The sequence below is a fragment of the Lotus japonicus genome, chromosome 5 (genome assembly GCF_012489685.1).
Source record: "Lotus japonicus ecotype B-129 chromosome 5, LjGifu_v1.2".
NCBI lineage: Eukaryota > Viridiplantae > Streptophyta > Magnoliopsida > Fabales > Fabaceae > Lotus > Lotus japonicus.
The window spans coordinates 23,297,578-23,317,372 of record NC_080045.1 but is presented as its reverse complement, the minus strand read 5'-3'; the positions used below and the strand labels follow the sequence as shown (position 1 = coordinate 23,317,372).

Genomic DNA, 19,795 nt, shown 5'->3' with positions numbered 1-19,795 from the left:
TGACTCTGATTCATCAAATGTCACCATCAGACTCTTCTTTGTCTTGAAGTGCTTCTTTGGCTTCTTGTCCTTCTTCAATTTTGGACAGTCACTTTTGTAGTGCCCTGATTCTTTGCACTCAAAGCATGTGACTTCCTTAAGTGAGGACTTCTTCTGACCTGAGGATTCAGACTTTCCTCTTGCCTTTCCAGAGCCTTTGTATTTGCTCTGCCTGTGCTTCCAGATGCGATTGAGTCTCTTGGAGATCAGAGTCAGCTCATCTTCATCAGAATCTTCTGATGCTTCTTCAGATTCCTCTTCTTCAGCTTGAAGAGCTTTTGACTTCTCAACCTTAGCCTTTTCTGATTTAGATTTCAAGGCTATGGACTTTTTCCTCAGATCTTGCATCTCTGAGCGCTTCAGCTCATGGCATTTCAAAATGCTGATGAGTTCTTCTAAACTCATATTTTCAACGTCTCTCGTGAGCTCTATTGAAGTCACTAAAGGCATCCTACTTTCAGGAAGACACCTGATGACCCTTATGACATGATCTTTTGTTGTGTAGCTCTTGTTGAGAGGTCGTATGCCAGCTACAAGCAACTGAAATCTGGAGAACATTTCTTCAATGGACTCATTTGGCTCCATGATAAAGGATTCATACTTTTGGATCAAAGACAATGCCTTTGACTCTTTGACTTTCTTGTTTCCTTCATGAGACATCTTCAGAGATTCGAAAATGCCTTTCGCAAACTCACGATCTGTAATCTTCTGGTACTCTTCATAGGAAATAGCACTTAGAAGAATTGCTCTTGCTTTGTGATGTTGTGAGTACAGCTTCTTTTGATCTGCAGTCATCTCTGACCTTGGGATCTTCTTGCCATCTGCATCAACTGGACGCTCGTAGCCATCCACAATAATATCCCAGAGATCTGCATCGAAACCCAGAAAGAAACTTTCCAGTCTATCTTTCCAATATTCGAACCTTTGACCGTCGAACATAGGAGGCTTTGCATTGTAACCATCTCTTTGAGTTTCACTGGTGGTGGCAGCCATTGTTTTTCACACCGGCCCGGATCACTGAACACTGTTAGGTGTGGTAATCAGAACTTGCGCTCTGATACCAATTGAAGGTATGAAAAACGGTAGAAAGGGGGGGGTTTGAATAACGTTTTCAGTATAAAACTTCCACCTTAAAGATTTTGACAAATCTTTCGAGAACTTAAGTGCTAAAGATAAGAGATAGAAAAGCACACAAGGATTTTATCCTGGTTCACTTGATAAATCACTCAAGCTACTCCAGTCCACCCGTTAAGGTGATTTCTTCCTTCTTAGAATGAAGGCAATCCACTAATCAGGTAAGAGTTACAACTGCACTTGAAACCTACAAGTGACTAACAATTACACTGACTTAGCTCACACTAAGATTCACTCTCTTAGTCTTCTCTAGGATCCGATCAACCTTGATCTCCTAAAGGAACTAAACAAACTGTTTATCAAAGAATTGTTTACAAGAGATTTGCTTCTAAAAAGCTAATAGTAAACTCAATGAATTTCAGATGAAAGAAAGCTTAGAAGAATTTAAGTTTGTCTTGCGCGTATGTGAATGCTTCTTGCCGTTTCTTTCAGTCTTCAGCCTCTTTATATACTCCAAGGATTAGGGTTGAGCGTTGCATGGGAAATGCTACCGTTGGAGGGCAGTTCTGGAAAATCCAGCTTCTGCTGTGGCTGAGAACGTTAGGTAGGTCGTCAGGAGGGTACAGTTGCTTTTGTACTTGGATAGCGACTTGACCTTTAAACCTAGGAGACTTCTGATCAGGGGAATGCTTCATATTGGAACTTGTGAAGCCGGTTGATCAGAGTCAGAGGGAAAGCCCAGATCCTCTGACCATTGTTTCTTCTGATTCTGAACTCAGAGGGAAGAACATGGTCTTCAGAGTATCTTGCTTCTGGACATCAGAACTTCACTAATCAGCTTCTGGATCTTCAGAGTCTTCTACACCATCAGAATATCTGAGCCTTCAGTGTTTCTTGGTTATCAGACTTTCTGGATCTTCAGAGCTTCTAGTGACTGAGTCCACATCAGAGTTTGTATAGCTTCAGAACTTCTGAAGCTTTTCCACTGTTCATACTGAACATGGTGAGTGCGAAAGCGTTGCTTGGGTCGCTCTTTATACACAGTGCTTCTGATTTGTGTGAGATTGAGTTGAGGTCAGAGCCTGTAAATAGCACACTCAGAAAAACACGTTAGAGTACCACAATTGTTCATATCAAAGGTTAACTTGTAATCATCAAAACATAGAGTTGTACTACTAGATCAAAACTTGATCTTACACCATTGAGAGCATGTCCAATGGACATAGCCAGATCATCATGAAGGCCTATGTCAGATAGAGTCTTGACCAGTTTGTTCTGAGTGAATATATCTGAAAGAAACCTTCCATAAGGAATGTAGGAGATAGACCTCTTGGTCTCAATTGCAGTAGTCCTTGACTTCTCAACACACTCTTTCAGATAGTTGAAGAGCAGAAATGGAAGACACACAGGCTCACCCTTAAAGATATAGTACATGATTACCTTTTGAGTTGCATTGAGGTAATCAGTTCCTCTTGTTCTGGGGTGAATGCAGTATATGAAATTCTTCTGCCAGATCTTCATTGTTGGCTTCAATTCCTTTATGGCATACTTTGTCTTCTCCAAAGACCAGTTATCATAAATAGACCGATTAACTAAGTTCCTCATGCCTGGAACATTAGCATCCACATTCTTGATTCTCTTGCCCTGTTGGAACTCCATTCCCAGCAATTTTGCAATGGATTCCTCGGAGATAACAATCTTTCTATGCAATACATGAGAAACGACGTAGTAGTCGTTGCATACAGCATTCTTCCAGAATTCCACAACTAATTTGTAATAGATAGGGCCACAAAGCCGATTGAAATAGCCAGACCAACCTTGCAAATCAACTTGATCCCTGATGTCAAACCCGTGTTTAGCCAGGTTGTCGAAGTCCACTCTTGACTCGTTGCACACAACCAGTTCTTCAATCTTCTTGATGCAGTTGACCGCATTGGCTGCGTTCTGGATTTGCTGAGCTTCTTCGAATCTTTGCCTCTCTTGCTCTTCGACAGTCAGTTTGGAAGAAGAAGTAACATTCACCTTCGATTTCCTTGATTTGCCCATGATTCTCAGGAATGCGAGGTTTAGGGTTCAGAGAGAAGGGAAATTTTGGAGGGAGACGAGTGAATGAAATGCAATGCACACAATAGGTTTGAAAAACATTTTAAGTATGTGTGTGGTGTAACGCCCCGATTTCTCGAGTGTCACACAGTAACCGATCACGTGTATTTTCTCAAAGAATTTTCGTCGATTAATTAATTAACCTTTAATTAATGATAAAAGATTCATTAATTGCGAAACTCTTGAAAGATTAACCTTTACAAATCTCGCGGAAGTAAACATCATCTCAAAACTTTTGAATTAAATAAAATACGTATGAAACATACGTCTAAAACCAAGGTAAATTACATCAACTTTAATTATCCAAATGAAAACAAAATAATTGCTCAATGCTTCCCGAACTCGGTACTCTCAACCCAAAGAGAAAATGGATGTCTCTCAACCCAACCCAAATCCTTGGTCTCTTTCTCTTTATCTTCTTCCTCTTTATCTGAAGTGTAGTCGTCATCCGGTAGTGGCTCGTCACAGAGTATCAGCTTCCAAGAATGAGTCGTCGCCGTTATCTTCATGACCATCTACCCCCCCCCCCAAATAAACACATAAACAAGTAGCGCAAGGGTCAGGTCTCATATTCTCATAAAAACATTCACATATACATGTACTCTCATAAATAACAAGGTATAATAAGCATAATCTTTAAGTTATATCTCAGTCAGTCACCTAAGTTCAGTTAGGCTAGCGACCTCACCATTTACACAACCACCTCAACACCAATGGCCATATTCACGATCATCCGCAGATGAACAATTCTCGGAGGGGACACACCGCACAACCCTCATTCATGTGGGGGGACACACCGTCCGTCCACAGAATCACAAGGTGACCGCAGTCAACCAAATCACGCGGGGACACACCGTACCACCCACAAAACACCCTCGCGTGCAAGTAACCGTTTGTCTCTAACGGTACCATCGTTCTCATGGCCCATAGTCTTCACTAGACCTATGTCCAATTACATCACATTTTACTTGCAAGCGATTAAGTTCTCATTTCTCTTTGTTAGGGCTCTAATAGTCAACCTAGAGTCTTAACATTTTCAACAGCGGGTAATGCAGCTTAATGACAGTAATAATCACAGCACCAAAAGGAATTACAGCTGGATGAGCGACCTTTTTTACAGAATAATCCAGCCAGTAACAAAATTCATCAATACCATACAAGTAAATTAGATATTCCAAATTCAGAAAACATCCAACCCAAAAACTAGTAGATTCAAGTTTTATGAAACAACTGTCATATTCATTTTCTAAAAAAAAACAGCAGGAACAGCGATCACTAACGACAATCACCCGAACTCAATTCTCAACCGAATATGACATACTATACATGCCTGGAAAGCTATTTCGAAAATCTACCACTTTCTAGTTTAACACTCTTTCTTTTGAAACCCAGAACTTGGTGATATTAGGCTCTGAAGCTCGCTGTCCGGTACAGGGAAAACAGCAGGCGTATCAGTCACTAAAACCGATCTCCAGGCCTCATTACTAAACCAAAAATTTTGTTCTTTATACGCCTAGAAAGCTAATTCGAAGATCTATAACTTCCTAGTTTACCACGTTTTCATCTGAAGACCATAAATAGGTGATATCGGGCCATGAAGTCCGCTGTCCAGTACAGAAAACTGGAAGGGTCACTTCTGCCCTAAATTAAAATTTTGAAGATGCAAGTGCAAAGTTTCAAAGCCATTTTCCAGCAACAAAACGTCATATATTCTTGTGTAATCACCCTAAGAAAAGATTTCAGAACCTAACACATCTCCATCATCACGTTGGACAAATAAATTTCATGTCAAAACTTAGCAAGTATTGCATGAGATCTTCACAAAGCATCAAGGTCTAAGGCAAGAATAGCAAATAGTGAAACAATAACACATGGTATCTCATGGCAAAATCCAGCAAGCATCATGATCATAAAAGTCCAGCAAGCTATCCCATAACCAAACCCTCATGCAAAAACCCTCCAACAACAAAACTTTTCACAACAAATCATGGCAACAATTCCCTAACAACCTACCCAATCCTAGGACCAGCCCTTACCTTGCTAAAACCTTGATGAAAGAAGAAAAGGATGAAGTTTTGAAGAGGCTTTTCCTTGCTGTCTGTAACATCCCGATCTGACGACTGGCCTCACGGTAACAACACGAGTCTTTTCAGTGCGCTTTGTCCTCACTCGCGCACTTCCCGGGAAAACTTCACAGGAGGTCACCCATCACGATATTGCTCCAAGGCAAGCACACTTAACCATGGAGTTCTTATCAGTTGGGCTCCCGAAAAGAAGTTGCAACTTGTTGTTATGAGTAGTACCAATCAAATCTTTTATGCCCTCCTCAACTGTATAGTCCATCCCTATACAGTCTCGGAATACCTCTTGTTCGGGTGTGAAATCGGTTCATTCATGTGCCCCTCCGCCTAGAAGCCTGTCAGGAGCCGCTCCTTGTCCGTGCCTCACTGCACCGGCGATCACTCCCCGCCCTCGTCGGCCCCGGGCTTCACAGGCCCACCAGCTTCCGCTTGGTTCGTCCCCGAACCACACCGTACTGGGAGAGGTCGGCTCTGATACCACTTGTCTTTTCATTCCTGGCCACCAAAAATTCACCCTCAAGTCCTGATACATCTTTTTCATTCCAGGATGAATGCTCAACTTTCTCTTGTGACCTTCGTCCATAATCGACCTCCTCAAGTCAGGGTTGTTAGGTACACAAACTCTATCCTTACACCGTAGGATATTGTCACTTCCTACCTTGAATTCCGGGTCCTTACCCTGAATTACCAAGTTCCTTTTCCCGAGTAGAAATTCATCTTGTAACTGTTGGTCTCGGATTTCTTCCATCAATCCATTGGCGATTCTGATCATTCCGAACTTCAGTTCTCCCTCGGATAATCTCACATCTAAGCTCAAATCTCGAAATTGTTCCAGCAGTTGCAGCTCTTTAACCATCATTGACGAGATATGCATCTTCCTGCTCAAGGCATCAACAACAACATTAGCCTTTCCGGGATGATATTGTAGGGTAAACTCGTAATCCTTGAGAAATTCCATCCAGCGTCGTTGTCTCATGTTCAGCTCCTTCTGCTCGAACAAGTACTTCAAGCTCTTGTGATCACTGAATATGGTAAAATTGCATCCATATAAGTGATGTCTCCAGATTTTCAGCGAAAATACGATGGCAGCGAGTTCTAAGTCATGAGTCGGATAGTTCTTCTCATGAACCTTCAGTTGTCGTGAAGCATAAGCTACCACTTTCCGATGTTGCATCAGCACACATCCCAAACCTTGATGCGAACCATCACAATACACTTCATACGGTTCCTCTGGTTGCGGTAGGACGAGTACAGGTGACGTCGTAAAACGTTCCTTCATCGTCTGAAAGCTAGTTTCGCACGCTTCGGTCCATGCAAAAGGTTGATCCTTCCTCGTAAGTTGAGTCAAAGGTCCAACAATCTTGGCGAAATTCTTGATGAAACGACGATAATATCCCGCCAAACCGACAAAACTCCTGATCTCAGTCACAGTCCTTGGCCGTTCCCATGACAATACGGTCTCTACCTTTGCTGGGTCCACAGCTATACCTTCTTTAGAGATCACATGGCCTAAGAATTTTACTTCTTCGAGCCAAAATTCGCACTTAGAAGGGTTGGCGTACAACTCTTTCTCTCTCAGCACTTGTAAAACTTGACGCAAGTGCCCCTCATGATCCTCAACATTCTTTGAGTAAATCAGAATGTCGTCGATAAACACCACGACGAATCGATCTAAGAATGTATGGAAAGTCCTGTTCATGTAATCCATGAAAATGGCAGGTGCGTTTGTCACCCCAAATGGCATCACTAAATACTCATAGTGTCCATAACGAGTTCTGAATGCCGTTTTCTGGATATCCTCAGTCTTTACTCTGATCTGATGGTAACCCGACTTCAGGTCTATCTTTGAGAATATCGCAGCTCCTCGCAGTTGATCCATCAAATCATCAATTCTAGGTAACGGATACCTATTCTTGACAGTTACTTTGTTCAGTTGTCGGTAGTCGACACACAATCTAGATTTCCCGTTCTTCTTCTTCACCAATAAGACAGGCGCTCCCCAAGGTGAAACGCTTGGTCGGATAAATCCCTACGACAGAAGATCCTCTAGTTGAGACTTCAATTCCACTAACTCCGCAGGTGCCATACGATATGGTGCAATCGAAATCGGCCCTGTTCCCGATACGATGTCAATAGCAAACTCAATGTCGCGTACAGGCGGCAATCCAGGTACATCGCCAGGAAAAACATCCGTGAAGTCTCTCACAACTGGAATATTGTTCACTTCCGGATTCCCTTTACTCTCCAAGCTTAGCAATACGGAATACTCTTGAGATCCTTCATTCAAAGAGACGCTAATGTGATTGGCGGATAGATACTCGGAAAGATCCGAGTCAGGAAATACCACTCTCTTTCGGTTGCAGTCCAAAAGACAATGATAGTGGGACAACCAGTCCATTCCTAGGATAACATCTAGGTTCTTCACTACTACAGAAAAGGCCTTTCGTCACGGTTAAAACCGCCAATTCGTCACGGTTTAACCGTGACAATAGAAGGCTTGACAATTGCTCAATTGTCACGGTTAAAGGCGGAACCGTGACAATTGATACGCCTGTTATCACGGTTTGCAAAACGTAACCGTGGCAATAGATGCCACATATTGTCACGGTTACCTATTTAACCGTGACAATTGATTAGCCTGTTATCACGGTTTGTAAAGCGTAACCGTGACAATAGGTTCTGTTGGTCAATTCGCAAGTGTACGAATACCTCCGGGTTTTAAATTATCGAACCACAGGGAATTGGTGTGGCAAATTCAGTTTAAGATTCAAGTTTAAGGTTGAAAAGCAAGTAAAATTCAGTTTTAATAATTGGTTGTTTCTTGAGTTTGTAAAAAGACAAGTAATCAAGTAATAAAGCGATTGAAAAACAGAGATGAGATTGCCTTGGGTTCTTGTTCAACTATTTCAGTTTTAGCAAACCTTCCTATTCAATTAATCCCGAGTCTCTCCTTGATGTTCTAGCCTAGTTAGTTATCTTTCGATGCCTCGCAAAGAAAACCCTTCCTAATCAAAAGATAGGTTCAATTCCTTGATAACCTAAACATTTGCTAGAAGCACTAAGCATACAAATCAGGCCAACAAACCCCAACCCTTCCTCTATTCCTAGTAGCAAGTATAGAAGGAGTAATCTCACAACAAGTCCCAATTCTATAACAAACTATCGTTATGATTATAGAAAAGTAAGGAGCTAGCATGCATTCAAGCTTGAAAGATAAAGCATAGAAGTGAGATTCAAGGGTTTACTCAGAACATCATGAATAGAAAAGGATTGATAGCTAAAACATTCAAAGTCTTACAAAGAACCCAAAGCAAAAGGGGTTTTAGCCAAGCATGGCTATAGAATCCATACAAGAAAAGAAGGATAAAACCTGGAACATGGACTTGGAGAATGCTTCTCCTCAAGCTCCAGAGCCTAACCCTACTTGTAACTTATTTAGGAATGCATAGAAATGACAAAAGTTACAAAAGAAATGGCAAAAAGCCTATTTATAGACAAACAGGTTGAGTCTGGGCGCTCAGGCGCCAATTCAGAGCGCCTGAGCGCCAATTGCATGTAAAAACATGCTCTCTGGACCCAATTGGCGCCTAAGCGCCCATTCCCCAGCGCCTAGGCGCTTAAGCTCGCCTGAAAAGGGCTTTTTGGCTTCTGAAACTCCTCTTTTCAATCCTCTTTAAGTTTTCCATCAATTCCATGCTTATTGGCCTTCTTTCTTCTCCAGTACCTGATCTGAAACTTAACCAACAAGCCAAGGAAAATTCTAGAAGCTCAAAGAGCTTATTAGCACATGAGATCCTTCAATTAACACAATAAAACCATGCAAGACCTAAACTTTACTCAAAATGCAAGAAAACTCCCTATAAAACTACTAAATTACCAAAGCAAAATAAAGACTAAAGAAAAGATAAAAATGCATGAGAATGCATGAAACACTACATGAGACTTAACAAAAAGACTCAAAACACACAAAGAAATGACCCTAAAAACACTACTAAAATAGGGTCATCACACCACTATACTCAACGACAGCTCGCCCTCGAGCGTAAACAACACTCGCTTGCCCTCAAGCGCAAGAAATGCTCCCAAAACAAGTGCTCTCAACAAGGAATACTTCACAAAAACAGGGGGACAAAGTAATCACAGCTAGTTCCAAGAGAAAGACCCAACAACCTACTTCATGCATCTTTTGAAAAGAGAAGAGTGTAGAGTCCATTCATGAGAAACATATAGAACTAAGAATCCTAGGATGAGATGTTAATTTAGTGCACTGAGCACGCCAGCAAGTTCATAGGTCCTGAATGTCATTCACCCAATAGCAACAAAGATTAAGCATGCAAATATTCAAAGAGACTTCAAAAAGGGTTGAAACATTGGCTAGGTAACACATGATGGTGGTTGGTCCCTAAGGGAAAACTAGGCTTTCAAGCACATTGAGTGTGGTCCTCTTCTGTTAACCCTGGAGCTTTTCACAACAAACACTTTAGCACAAGTCTCTTGCACCCCCTTTTCAAACTCTTCTTTTCTTCTTTTTTCAACTTCATTTTTTGTTTAGGAGTTCTTTTTCTTTCTTTTTTTTTTACTGTTCTTTTCTTCTTGGGGCAAGAGACTATTTCTCATTTTTCCAGCTCCATACAACACAACAAGGACCATCACTCCCCCAATATTCCAACCAAACATCCGTCCCAAAAACTTGGCTACAACAAATTCTCCAATAAGGCTCAAATGGGACAACTAAGGACAATGTTCAAACAACGAATTCAGAGTCTCAAGAAATCCTACAAGTCTCAAGAATAAAGCAAGAATCACAAAGCATGCTATGAGCGAAATCAACGCACAACCAAGAATTGCAAGTGAGTCAGGATCCTCCAAAGAATTTTAATGGTGAAGGGTCAAAGATAGACCCTTAATGGACTCACACCGACTCCTTTCTCAAGAGACACTCAGAAGACCGAAGTCTCCCCCTCTCTTCCCCAACATGCAATCACTCATCCCCAAAAACAACAACAAGTATTCACAAAAACCTTTTCAAAACCACACAAGCAGGGAGGCAAAACTATAGCTAAAGCATGTGAGTATAGGGAAGTAAAAGACCCAAAAACAAAAACCAATTAACAATGCATGATAAAAAGAAAAATAAAAGCTACAAAAGGAAAAATATGTAAAAATGCATGAGCTAGACTAAAGGGAAAGAGTTGACCTTCTTTACCAATTACCATGGAGGCCTTAAAGTCACCTCCTACTCCAGAATTTAGGCTCTCATTCCCTGCAAAATGCAACAACCAAACAAGCAAAATAACAAAACTTGGGTTGTCTCCCAAGCAGCCCTAAGTTATAGTACTAGGTGGACTCTCCTTCCTTTGGTGTTAGGAAGGAAATTCCTTACCATCAATTTTCCTTCCACATGTGCAAGGTATGAACCTTGCACCAAATCTTTGGAATAACTCCTCCCAAGAGAGGGTATCATCTAAACCATCGTACCAAATCCTTGCTCCCCCCCTCAAGGAGTGAGGGAAGAGCTTAATCTTGAGCTCATCACTAGTCACACCATCCATCTTTACAAGGTGACTAGCTTGAGTGAATCGAGCCATGTGGTCTTGGAAATTCTCATCTTTAGACCCCCCATACTTGTTTTCACTAACAAGCTTGATGAGAACTTGATTAAGCCCAACATCTTTTTCACTTACCTTGGGGGTCTCCCTTGAAGACCTGGACAAGCTATTGATCATATCACAAACAAAACCATCATTAAGGTTAGTTTGCAAATTAGAATTGAAAACCGAAAATCTTACCTTGTCCTCACCAACTCTGAGAATGAGCTGACCCTTATCAACATCAATTTTAGCCCTACTAGTGGCTAAGAAGGGTCGGCCAAGAATGAGAGGAATCTTAGCATCCTCCTCCATGTCTAGCACCACAAAATCAACTGGGAACACATACTTATCAACCTTAACCATCACATCTTCAATGATCCCATAAGGTGTTTTCAGGGATCGGTCTGCCATTTGTAAGGAGAGCATGGTCGGGATGACCTCTCCTAAATTCAACCTTCTAAACATGCTAAGCGGCATCAAGTTGATGCTCGCTCCCAAATCACACAAGGCTTCAACAACAGTTAACCCCTCAATCTCCACTGGGATAGTAAAACTCCCGGGATCCCTTCTCTTCTTAGGCATTTTCCTTTGCAAAATGGCACTACACTCCTCGGTCATCATGATAGTTTCATCAACCTCACTCAACTTCCTTCTCTTATTTAAAATGTCCTTCATGAACTTAGCATAGATAGGCATTTGTTCTAAAGCATCGGAAAAAGGGATATCAATATGGAGTTTCTTAAAAACATCCATAAATTTTGAAAACTTTTTATCCAAATTCTTTTTAGCCAATGCTTTAGGAAATGGAACTTTGCTAAGCTCAGGAATAGGATCATTCATCAATCTAGTTTTAATAGGAACACTCATTTCCTCCTCAACTATTTCCTCACTTTTTCCCTCAATTTGATTTTTTAACTCATGTAACACTCTCCCACTCCTAGTGGTAACAACAGCAGAATTTTCTTGTTCGGGATTGGGGATAGTATCAGAAGGAAATTTACCTTGAGGCCTTTCGGCAATTTGCTTGGCTAGCTGGCCAAGTTGGTTCTCCAAGTTCTTGATAGCCACCTCTTGGTTCTTATGGTTGTTGTTCATGCGGTTGATGCAACTCTCCAATAGCTCCTCTAAACTCCTCTTACAATTCACCTTTCCAACAACTTGTGTTTGGACAAGAGGTTCATGATTTGAGGATGGAACTATGCTTCCTTGAGCTATAGCTTTGGCTTCATTGCTCTCAACATTGACAGTACACAAGTTACTAACATGAGGTCCACCACAAGACTTGCACTCCACACAAGTCATTCTTGAACCAATAGCCTTGGTCTCCTTAATATGCATTCGAATCTCCGCCACTTGTTCGGTGAGTTGCTTGTTGGAGGCCAAGAGCTTGTCATAAGCTTCCACTTCAAACTTACTCCTTCGGGTTTGGCGATCATTTTCAGAGTTCATGGCTCTCGCTGCCATCTTTTCTATTAAGTCATACCCCGCTTGTGGGGGAAGAGCATCGAACTCTCCATTAGAAGCCGCGTCCAAACCAAACCTCCAAGAGTACTGTAGACCATCATAAAATGTTGCAACCAATTCAGCTTGGGTGAGATTGTGTTGAGGACATTTCCTCAAGAGCTTCTTGAAGCGCTCCCAAGCTTCATAGAGATTCTCTTCAGCGGTTTGCACAAAATTCATGATGTCTTTTTTCAATTTCCTCAAAAGAGCTTTTGGGAAGAACCTTGTTGTGAATTTTTCTGCTAGGTCTTCCCAAGTAGTGATTCTCCCTTGAGGTTGTGAATTTAGCCAATCCTCAGCCGCATCCTTTAACGAAAATGGAAATAGGCTCAACCGAATTGCTTATGATGAAACATTGCTCACTCGATAAGTGTTGCAATTACGGATGAACCTCTCCATATGAGCATGAGGATCTTCTGAGGAACCTCCACCATATTGGCTTTGGCTCACCAAGTTGATGAATGTCGGTCTCAACTCAAAGTTTCCAACTCCCTCGGGAAAGACAATACTCCCGGGATAATCATAACTCATAGTAGCTGAAGTGAGTTCTCGTAGAGACCGGTTGGCATTCTCAACTTCTTGTTCTTGTAATCGGAGGGTGTTCCCCTCTTGGATTCTCGCCTCAATGTGGGCTTCAATCTCCTCCTCCGTCATACGGCCACCAATGACTAATCTGAAAGTGTAACACTCAAATAGAGAAAGATTAGTAGCACCAATTCTAGACAAAGATAAAAACAAAAAAAATAAAACCACAAACTAAAAACTTAAACCAAAAACCACAAACAATTCCCCGGCAACGGCGCCAAAAACTTGTTGGTCAATTCGCAAGTGTACGAATACCTCCGGGTTTTAAATTATCGAACCACAGGGAATTGGTGTGGCAAATTCAGTTTAAGATTCAAGTTTAAGGTTGAAAAGCAAGTAAAATTCAGTTTTAATAATTGGTTGTTTCTTGAGTTTGTAAAAAGACAAGTAATCAAGTAATAAAGCGATTGAAAAACAGAGATGAGATTGCCTTGGGTTCTTGTTCAACTATTTCAGTTTTAGCAAACCTTCCTATTCAATTAATCCCGAGTCTCTCCTTGATGTTCTAGCCTAGTTAGTTATCTTTCGATGCCTCGCAAAGAAAACCCTTCCTAATCAAAAGATAGGTTCAATTCCTTGATAACCTAAACATTTGCTAGAAGCACTAAGCATACAAATCAGGCCAACAAACCCCAACCCTTCCTCTATTCCTAGTAGCAAGTATAGAAGGAGTAATCTCACAACAAGTCCCAATTCTATAACAAACTATCGTTATGATTATAGAAAAGTAAGAAGCTAGCATGCATTCAAGCTTGAAAGATAAAGCATAGAAGTGAGATTCAAGGGTTTACTCAGAACATCATGAATAGAAAAGGATTGATAGCTAAAACATTCAAAGTCTTACAAAGAACCCAAAGCAAAAGGGGTTTTAGCCAAGCATGGGTATAGAATCCATACAAGAAAAGAAGGATAAAACCTGGAACATGGACTTGGAGAATGCTTCTCCTCAAGCTCCAGAGCCTAACCCTACTTGTAACTTATTTAGGAATGCATAGAAATGACAAAAGTTACAAAAGAAATGGCAAAAAGCCTATTTATAGGCAAACAGGTCGAGTCTGGGCGCTCAGGCGCCAATTCAGAGCGCCTGAGCGCCAATTGCATGTAAAAACATGCTCTCTGGACCCATTTGGCGCCTAGGCGCCCATTCCCCAGCGCCTAGGCGCTTAAGCTCGCCTGAAAAGGGCTTTTTGGCTTCTGAAACTCCTCTTTTCAATCCTCTTTAAGTTTTCCATCAATTCCATGCTTATTGGCCTTCTTTCTTCTCCAGTACCTGATCTGAAACTTAACCAACAAGCCAAGGAAAATTCTAGAAGCTCAAAGAGCTTATTAGCACATGAGATCCTTCAATTAACACAATAAAACCATGCAAGACCTAAACTTTACTCAAAATGCAAGAAAACTCCCTATAAAACTACTAAATTACCAAAGCAAAATAAAGACTAAAGAAAAGATAAAAATGCATGAGAATGCATGAAACACTACATGAGACTTAACAAAAAGACTCAAAACACACAAAGAAATGACCCTAAAAACACTACTAAAATAGGGTCATCAGGTTCCCTCTATTGCCACGGTTGAGTAAGTAACCGTGACAATAGGTGGCCTCTATTGCCACGGTTATAACCGTGACAATAGGTCATACACCTGGTCTGTGAAATTGCTATAGAATTTTTGATTTTTTTTTTTTACCTGGTGTGTGCATAAATTTTAGTACGTTTATATTGAAAAATAAATTGCATAAAATCACCAACATTCACATATTCTAGCCAAATTACTCAAATATTCCAACCTTGAATAAGAAAACAATACATTTACACTAATTTTTCCAAAACAATACTAATTGTTGTTGAGAACATACTCTCACAAGGAATTAAACCAAATAGCCCACACTAGCCAGTACAGTACACTGCTTGAACCAAATACTCTAAAATAACATGCAGTGCAGTTCCATACCATAAGTAGCCCATACTCTCACAAGGAATTAAACCAAATAGCCCACACTAGGCAAAATTCTTTAACACATAAGTAGCCCACCCTTCTTTAATTTCATTTAGTTGATCCTCATCGTAGAAGCCAAATTGACAATCAGAGAAGTACTGCAAAATGATGGTAAAATTAACAAAATTTAGAGTCACACTTAAAAATAGGAAAAATTAAGAATTTAGTCAAAGTTCCATACCGCTTGTGGAATTGTAGATTTTTTGTGCGCAATTATCTCCTTTAGAAAGCTTAGTACATAGTACCCGCAATCTATATAATTTGTTTGGGCAGGGCACTATAAAAAACAAATATAATATATATCAGTGATTTGGTAGCTAGATCTAATTGTTTTCAGCTATGTAAATATGTATACCTTTATAGTATTCCATTTGGCTTTGGACCATGTAATCCTCTTGTCATTGCAATTAGCACGGTAGATCATCATTGCACTAACAAATTGAATGAAAAACTCATGATTAAATATGTTGAATAGCATGACTAACATAGCAAGTAGATCTATATAAGCTTACTTATCAAACATCTCTTTCATGACTTTGCGTTGATACAAACTACCATGTATAGGATCCAAGTAAAATAAGGTCCCTGTAGTGGCATTGATCACAACCAACACCCAATGTGCCCTACAAGCAAGACATGTTAAATTATAATATTAATAAATCAAGTGCTAATCATATAAATTAATCAAGTAACTATGAATTAATATTTACAAATTTCATCCAATATTTCTCACCCTATATTGACCGGTGCAAGATATAATTGGTTTGGGTGTGCATTTGCCATAATTGCATCCGAAATATATTGGCTTTGATTGGTCAGCCCATGTGCTGTTCGATGAGGACTCAAAAAGGCAAATTGTATTTCTAATGTTATTTCTAATGCTTATGGACATCTAACTTGTATCACATACTTCAACTTGCAGTGCTTACAGATAAATTATTCACTATGAGTTAACTGCTGAAAAAAGTAGGGTGTAGAGGAAAGAGTGAAACCTGGATATTTAGAATCAGACTGGTCCTCTAAGTCAGTGGCAACCAGCTTGGCTCTTCGATCTTCAACTTCAAATAAATCTATTCAAACAGAGCCAAAAGCAATAATTAAAGAGAACCCAACCAGATTGTACTGGCAAAATGTACAGAAAAAACCAACCAGATTGTACTGGAAAAATGTACAGAAAAAACCAACCAGATTGCCTAATCCAGCAGGCCAATATAACCCCAAATACATGAATAAAATATCATGAAACAACAGCCAAAACAGCACAGCGCCAGGAAATTAATTTCTCATGATAACAGTAACAACATAACTAAATTCTCAGCACCAAAACCAGCCCACAAGACCTCAGCAAAACACAAAACAACAGCCAATTTCCCCAGCAAAAAAGGCTTAAATCACTTCCTACAGCAGCCCAAACTGCAATAGCAAAGATATCTCAACAGAAACAGCAGCCCAAACAGCAACAGCAAAGTTAATTCCACAACAGAAACAACAGCAGCACATCAAAATACCACTCTTTTGTTAGTATTTTGGGTATCATAGCTATAGAGTATTGTCATCAGCTTAAATTAGAGTTGACAGGCACTGAAAAGTCTTCAAACGATAAGGGAAAATTACAAGTTAGAGTAGATAAATATTTTTCATAATTTGAAAGAAATAACAATCTCTAAATTCCACAGCTGTATTTAGTTTCTACAATTTCCTTGTCAGCAATGACATAATCCCACAACTTAATCTTTACATTTTCATGATCATCGATGGACACTAGCTGTGCAATAAATTATAACTACAAGTAGCTTTTCATATAACTGATACAATGATGATAGCACACTATAATAGATACAGGCCCAATTACAGATAAAGTATTCACTAAGAGTTAACGGCTGAAAAATATAGGGTGTAGAGGAAAGAGTCAGAACTGAAGGTTTAGAATTAGACTAGTCCTCTAAGTCAGTGGCAACCAGTTTGGCTATTCGATCTACAACTTCAAATAAATCTAATCAAACAAAGCCAAAAGCAATAATTGAAGTCAGATTCGAGTTACTACAATCAGCTCTTGTATATATTCATAGCTGTTAAAACTAGTAATGAAGATAAAACAGTAACAGATCTAACTAATCAATGGTTAACTAAGCAATCAGCTAACTACATATGTGATTTACTAAAATAGCAAAAACAGAGTACAACATCTGCACTAGCACAGTTTTGAAGGAAAACTAGCTAGTCTAAAAATAAAAGAACAACTAAAGAAGAAAAACGCAGCAAGAGAAGCCAAATTTGGCCTAGCCAAAAGCTGCACAACAACATAGAAATCCTAGTCTCCTCAGGTCAAGCTATGAAACAGCACCCATCCAAGAGCAACTCAAAATACATAGCAATATAAAGGGGCAGAAGCAATAGCAGCATAGCAATATAAAAGGATCATCCCTCAAAGAAATATCAGATACTTGCCGAGAACCTCACACAAAATAATCTAACTAGAAGTGGAATTGGATATGGGACGATTATGTTTTCACTTTTTCTTGATTAATTGATGGGATTTTGGGCCCTTGAAGCATGGAGCCATTTATCATTTTCTTCCTTCCATTTCATTAATGTATTGAGTCTTCTACTTACACACCAAAACAAATCCTAATCATTAACATTCCAACTTAATATAAGAGTCTGAAATGATGTTTCTTTGATTGCTCTCTTAAAAATTGCATAAAAAGAAGGTTTGTGAGGAAAAGCAAATCTAATTCTCCCTTTGAGGTCTTTGACTAGAAAACTAACACCCTTGGCCATGTCTATGAATTGAGGCAGCCGAAAACAAGAAAAAGAGACGCACATAAAGGAGATTAGTGAAAGTAACTGCAAAGCTAAGGGATGAGAACCCTAAACACACACCACACTCAATTAAACAAATTAGCCTATTAAACCTATAAAATTGATGATACTAATGCGGTAATGCTAGTTTAATATAACTTTTTGTTTGATTACTCAGGGTATAAGGCATATCAGAAAATTGTATTTTGGTACTTTGCTGGTTGTTTCATGCCCAACCTTATCAATTATTTTTTTTTAGAGTAAACCATATTATATATTAATAGAAAGGAAAGAGGTGAAACACCCAGTACATAGTTAAGCCTTACAAAATCAAGCAAGAGAAAACAGAAAGCAAATACAACCTGGGGAAAGCTATGAAACGAAGCCACATTCAAGGAAAGAAAAAGAAGAAAAGAAACAATAGAAGATAACAACAGCCACGTCTTCCTCTAATCCATAACAGAGGCAGGGAAGGAGGAAAAAAGCCAAGCCTTATCAATATATATCTCTTTATTTCTCAAAACAAAGAATTAAAGTGGCGAATACCTCAGATTGTGGGCAGAATGCAAGCGGCGGTGGGAGAGGGACCAGAGCTTCAGGATGCAGGAAAGCGGCGCCGTGGGAGAGAGTGAACAGGTCGATGGAGTGTGGGAGGGAAGGTCAGGGAAACGAGAGAGGGACGGGAACAGATCAGAGCTTCGTCGGATATGGAACAGGGAGAGGAACCAGAGCTTCGATGGAGTGTGGAGAGTGGGATAGAGCATGGGAGGGAGAGGGGTTAGGGTTTTCTTCTGAAAAAAATTGGAGTGTGGGAGGGAGTGAAAAAATCGACGGGTAGTGAAAATTTGGGAAAAATGTTCTATTGTCATGGTCTCTCAAAAAAATAATAAAATATTGTACTCTATTACCACGGTTCCGCTTATAACTGTGGTAATTGAGCTTTTGTCACGGTTCCGCCTATAACCGTGGCAATTGAGGCGTGGCGAAAAGTCTTTTCTGTAGTAGTGTCCATAACGAGTTCTGAATGCCGTTTTCTGGATATCCTCAGTCTTTACTCTGATCTGATGGTAACCCGAATTCAGGTCTATCTTTGAGAATATCGCAGCTCCTCGCAGGTGATCCATCAAATCATCAATTCTATGTAACAGATACCTATTCTTGACAGTTACTTTTTCAGTTGTCGGTAGTCGACACACAATCTAGATTTCCCGTCCTTCTTCTTCACCAATAAGACAGGCGCTCCCCAAGGTGAAACGCTTGGTCGGATAAATCCCTTCGACAGAAGATCCTCTAGTTGAGACTTCAATTCCACTAACTCCGCAGGTGCCATACGATATGGTGCAATCGAAATCGGCCCTGTTCCCGGTACGATGTCAATAGCAAACTCAATGTCGCGTACAGGCGGCAATCCAAGTACATCGCCAGGAAAAACATCCGTGTAGTCTCTCACAACTGGAATATTGTTCACTTCCGGATTCCCTTTACTCTCCAAGCTTAGCAATACGGAATACTCTTGAGATCCTTCATTCAAAGAGACGCTAATGTGATTGGCGGATAGACACTCAGAAAGATCCGAGTAAGGAAATACCACTCTCTTTCGGTTGCAGTCCAAAAGACAATGATAGTGGGACAACCAGTCCATTCCTAGGATAACATCTAGGTTCTTGAGAGTTAGGCATACTAGGTTAGCATGGTAAACTCTATCTCTATATGTTACTGGACAATACATACATGCCGTATTAGCAAGTAGAGTTTTGGCAGGGGTGGTAACTATAAGATCAAAGCTCAAAGCAGTAATAGGAAGTTTTAACCTGGTCACACATTCCCTAGAGATAAAAGAGTGCGTTGCACCGGAATCGAAAAGTACAGTTAGGAGATTACCGTCAATCTCGCAGTCTCCCCTGATTAGACCGTCAACTCTTTCAGTATCTTCACCATCCATGGTGTAGACTCTTGCTTTAGCAGCATGACGCTTTCCACGAGCAGTGTTGACAATTGGTTCCGTCTTGGGTGCTCTGC

At 40.2% G+C, this 19,795-nt stretch overlaps 1 protein-coding gene and 1 non-coding gene across 2 annotated transcripts; one reads left to right on the top strand and one right to left on the bottom strand.

The window, feature by feature from the left end:
- Nucleotides 1–12,482: 12,482 nt before the first annotated feature.
- Nucleotides 12,483–12,589, top strand: LOC130721728 (small nucleolar RNA R71). The gene has a single exon (XR_009013648.1). It is a non-coding gene; the product is annotated as a small nucleolar RNA R71 (small nucleolar RNA).
- A 2,350-nt stretch (nt 12,590–14,939) lies between these two features.
- LOC130716830 (uncharacterized) lies at nt 14,940–15,825 on the bottom strand. Its single transcript, XM_057566838.1, has 5 exons — nt 15,708–15,825; nt 15,487–15,597; nt 15,330–15,405; nt 15,156–15,251; nt 14,940–15,072 (listed from the first exon to the last, which is right to left on the bottom strand). Exons 1-5 carry the CDS (start codon nt 15,755–15,757, stop codon nt 14,977–14,979), a joined length of 429 nt encoding a protein of 142 aa, XP_057422821.1. The 5' UTR covers nt 15,758–15,825; the 3' UTR covers nt 14,940–14,976.
- Nucleotides 15,826–19,795: the final 3,970 nt, after the last annotated feature.